This window comes from Chenopodium quinoa, unplaced genomic scaffold (assembly GCF_001683475.1).
Source record: "Chenopodium quinoa cultivar QQ74 unplaced genomic scaffold, ASM168347v1, whole genome shotgun sequence".
Classification (NCBI taxonomy): Eukaryota; Viridiplantae; Streptophyta; class Magnoliopsida; order Caryophyllales; family Amaranthaceae; genus Chenopodium; species Chenopodium quinoa.
In genome coordinates this window covers 768,668-772,548 of record NW_018742204.1, presented here as the reverse complement: position 1 = coordinate 772,548, position 3,881 = coordinate 768,668, and the positions used below count along the sequence as shown (strand labels likewise).

At 38.3% G+C, this 3,881-nt stretch overlaps 2 protein-coding genes across 2 annotated transcripts; both read left to right on the top strand.

The window, feature by feature from the left end:
- Window positions 1-695: 695 nt before the first annotated feature.
- LOC110725146 lies at window positions 696-1,673 on the top strand. The gene is made up of 2 exons (XM_021904614.1): window positions 696-785; window positions 870-1,673. Exons 1-2 carry the CDS (start codon window positions 696-698, stop codon window positions 1,671-1,673), a joined length of 894 nt encoding a protein of 297 aa, XP_021760306.1.
- A 237-nt stretch (window positions 1,674-1,910) lies between these two features.
- On the top strand, window positions 1,911-3,254 carry LOC110725135. The gene is made up of 3 exons (XM_021904604.1): window positions 1,911-2,445; window positions 2,565-2,849; window positions 2,914-3,254. The coding sequence occupies exons 1-3, from the start codon at window positions 1,911-1,913 to the stop codon at window positions 3,252-3,254; spliced, it is 1,161 nt and encodes a 386-aa protein (XP_021760296.1).
- The last annotated feature ends 627 nt before the right edge of the window (window positions 3,255-3,881 follow it).

Sequence of the window (3,881 nt, the reverse complement as noted above, 5' to 3'; positions counted from 1 at the left end):
TAGAGAAAATAAAGGAGAAAAGGCTAGAAAACCAACGAAATACACAAAAACTACAAAATAAGCGAGGAAAGGTAAAACTAAGCAACAAAGCATAAAACTAAGCATTTATTGAGCAAGAAAGCTATGAAAAGAGGATGAAAACAACCTAAATACTCATCAAATGGGTGCCATTTATGACACCCATCACTATGCTAGGTATAAGGGTGTGTTGAGAGATTATAAATTTTGTTTGACTGAGGGTAGATTAGTTTTCAACGACCTAGTCTCCACCCTTGACCAAAATGGTGCCGTTGCCAGGGAATGTCGTAGTTGTTTGCTATTATTGTTGAGTCCATTTCACTTAATTTCAAAAATACAAATATATTTTTCTTTAGGCTACTTTTGTAGCCGTGCTATTGATATTTGCTTTGAATTTTTTGTATATGTAGGATAAGAGGAAGGACTTTAGTGCCATTTGATCTGGAAATCGGGAGAACAATAACAAGGATAAGGGTTGCTAATCGTTCTTTGAGTCCAAGCTCTCCAAGAGAGGAAATTTGCCAAGAAAGAGAAAAGGAGGATCGAGTTAGCATGGGAGCTAATCCAAGAGTTTCTTTGAAGGAGTTGGGAACTCCCGGCGCTTATAGATTTGAGAGTGGCATAGCTCCACCAACAACTCCCGTCAATGACTTTGAGATAAGGCCGTCAATGATACAATGATTGAACGAAGGCAATTTAGTGGTGCCAAGCATGAAAGCCCACTAAACCATCTCAAAGAGTTCGAGAAGTATTGTTATATAATCAAGGTCAATGGGGTTTCTCAAGAATTCATAAGGCTCAAGCTATTTCCGTTTTCTTTAATCGGAAGGGCTTTGTAATGGTTGGACAAGGAAGTGAAACATAATTCCTTGAGAACTTGGGATGAGGTTACTAAGGAGTTTCTTTCCCACTTCTATCCTCAAAAGAAGACCGCCGAGGCAAGAACTCTAATCCAAAGTTTCAAGCAAAAGCCTAGTGAGAGTTTGTATGAGGCTTGGGAAAGATACAAGGAGTATCAACAAGAATGTCCTCATCATGGTATTCCAACTTATCAAATCATACAAATTTTCTATGGAGGATTGAGCCCCCAAGGGAAGTCGTGTCTTGGTGCTGGAGCCGGAGGCCCGATTATAAACAAGACAGAAGAAGAGGTTGTAGATATAATTGAGGATATAGTTCATCACTACATGGATTGGAAAGAAGGAGAGAGAGAGTCCATAAGCAAGAGTGCCTCAACGGTTTATTCGGTTGATCATCTTAACGCAATCAATAACTTGTCTTCCCAAATCTCAAACTTGGGAAAGGAGATTACATTGATTAAATCCAAGTTAGAGAGTGCCTCTTCGATTGCACCAAGTCTTCCCTCCCACATAAAAGGGAGAGGTACACCATCTAAATCTACTCCTCCTTCTACCTCAAGTAATATGCCAAGTGTTTGTGTCTTTTGTGATGTTTGTGGGTCTTATGACCATTTTGAGAATTGTGATGATATTGAAAACAATGATTGTGAGCAAGTGAATTTTGTTTCCAATAATAACAATGGTCAAAGATTTGATGGTCCAAGGAATTTTGGGAATAGGAATTCTCACCAACAAGGTATTTTTGATAACTACAACAATGGTGGTTATAGGAACCAAGGAAATCAAGGTTTCTGAGGTAACTATAACAACCAAGGTTATGGTAATCAAAACCAAAGCCAAGGGTATGGAAATCAAGGCCAATCTCATAGTTTTGGTGGCCAACACCAAAATTTTGGTAACAATCAAGGATGAGGTAATTGGAACAATCAAAATTGGGGAAATTTTCAAAACAACAACCAAAGGGGACCCCTATCTTCCAAGACTACTTTAGAGGAGATCATTGAGAATCAAACCAAGATTTTTAACACCTAAATGTCGGTGAGTGATAAGAATTTCAATGAGATGATGACACACAACAATATTCTTGAAACCCAAATAACTCAACTATCCAACACTTTAAAAGATTGTGCTAGCCCTTCTTCACTACCCTCTCAAGGAGTTGATCCTAAGAAACCCGTTTATTCTATCACCACAAATAGTGGAAAAGTGCTTAAAGAGAGAGTTTCTAGGAATAGTGAGGAGGATGAGAAGAAGAGTGATTGTGATTCAAGTGAGGAAAAAGAGAAAGATGTGTCTAAGAGTGTGAGCAAAGAAGAAATCCTTGTGAAAAAGAAGAGTGTTGAGAGAGTGCAAGAGGAAGTGAGAAAACCCGACCTTCCATATCCCCAAAAGTTTATGAGAAACAAGTTAGATGAACAATTTGGGAGATATGTTGACATGTTGAAGGAGGTCCATCTTTCTATCCCTCTCACCGAAGCTATGACCCAAATTCCTAGATATTCCAAATTCCTTAAGGATATTTTGAGTGGCAAGAGAGAGTGCAATGAGATAGATTCGATAGAGTTTGGTGAATGTTGTAGTGCATTGATTCACAATGACCTACCAAAGAAGATGAAAATCCGGGCTATTTCTCTATTCCCTGGAAAATCAAGAGTAAGTTGTTTGAAAATGCTTTGTGTGACTTAGGTGCTAGTGTTAGCATTATGCCTTACTCGGTGTTCAAGAAGCTTAATCTAAGAGAAATTCTTCCTACGAACATGACCTTGCAATTGGTTGATAGATCTATTATGTTCCCAAAAGGAAAAGTTGAAGATGTTCCCCTTAGGATAGGTGGTTTCACAATTCTCGTAGATTTTATTGTGCTAGAAATTGAAGAGGATGACCACATTTCTATTACTCTAGGGAGACTATTATTAGCTACCTCGGGTTCTCTAATAGATGTTAAAGGAGACCGTATCACTTTGAGAGTTGGTAATGAAAAATAAAGTTTTAAGCTAAAACCAATGCATGAATCCTTGTCTTTTATGAATGAAAGGAGTCATGAATGATAATTCCCTTCGTTCATTGGATAATGTGTGTGTGATTAATTCTTCAACTAACGGTGTTCACGAGATTTTTGATGATGTGCTTGTGAAGTTTGATGGCATGAAAGTTAGTAAAAAAGAAAAGGAGCTTTCAATGGCTAAGGACGAAGAGGTAATTGACATTCCACATTGGTTTGAGCTTTGTCCTCTAGAGGAGGAGGATGGTTCCAAGGAAGTGGATGGTGTTAACCCATCTACAAGAAGGAACAAGGCTAAGAAGAAGGCAAGGGTTTCTAGGAAGAAGCGAATGAGATTGAAGTTGAAGAATGAGAAGGTTGTTTTTGAAGTTTAAGCAAATGAGGTTTCATCAAGCAACAATGAGGAGTTGCTACAAATTGAAGAGAAGTTTGTACTTTCCGCCACTTTAAGTAAGGTAGTGTCCTTTGACCCTCCATGATTTGGAGGAAGGGTCGAGCTTAAGACCATAAGCAAGTGCTTCTCGGGAGGCAACTCGGAGATTTCTAACCTTTTTCTTTTGATTTCTATTTTCTTAATTTTCTTTCTTTTATCTTCTTTTCTTTCATTTGTTTTTCTTTTGGAATTGTAGGGTAAATTCATGGAGATGGATTATTCAAATGAGCACGAGCAATGGATAGGTGTTTTGCGGTTTTCTATGTGATGTATGTTCCAGTTTATCGAATTTTGAGGTAACAAGAAATACTAGTGATGTAAGATAGGGAAATTGTGCTAAAATTTGAAGAAAATTTGAACTTGGTGAGTTCATTGTGGTGCTATCATTATTTTAGGGATGTTGAACCCACATTCTTCATGTTTAGAAACTGATCATTTTGATGGGTTCAAAAATCCCGAGATGATATTGAACGAAAAACCCACAGATGAACGCACTAAAGAAGCAAAGAATCATATTGCCTATATGGCGTGGGCGCTCCAGGGGAGGGCTCAGGCGCGCACCCTTGCA

What these genes read in the sequence shown, in the direction of transcription:
- LOC110725135 (XM_021904604.1), top strand. Translation starts at nt 1,911, where the DNA reads ATGTCGGTGAGTGATAAGAATTTCAATGAGATGATGACACACAACAAT. An exon ending in GATAGATTCGATAGAGTTTG is followed by an intron (nt 2,446 to 2,564) that starts GTGAATGTTGTA and finishes TGTGTGACTTAG; the next exon opens with GTGCTAGTGTTAGCATTATG. An exon ending in CCGTATCACTTTGAGAGTTG is followed by an intron (nt 2,850 to 2,913) that starts GTAATGAAAAAT and finishes TATGAATGAAAG; the next exon opens with GAGTCATGAATGATAATTCC.
- LOC110725146 (XM_021904614.1), top strand. Translation starts at nt 696, where the DNA reads ATGATTGAACGAAGGCAATTTAGTGGTGCCAAGCATGAAAGCCCACTA. An exon ending in AGTATTGTTATATAATCAAG is followed by an intron (nt 786 to 869) that starts GTCAATGGGGTT and finishes TGGTTGGACAAG; the next exon opens with GAAGTGAAACATAATTCCTT.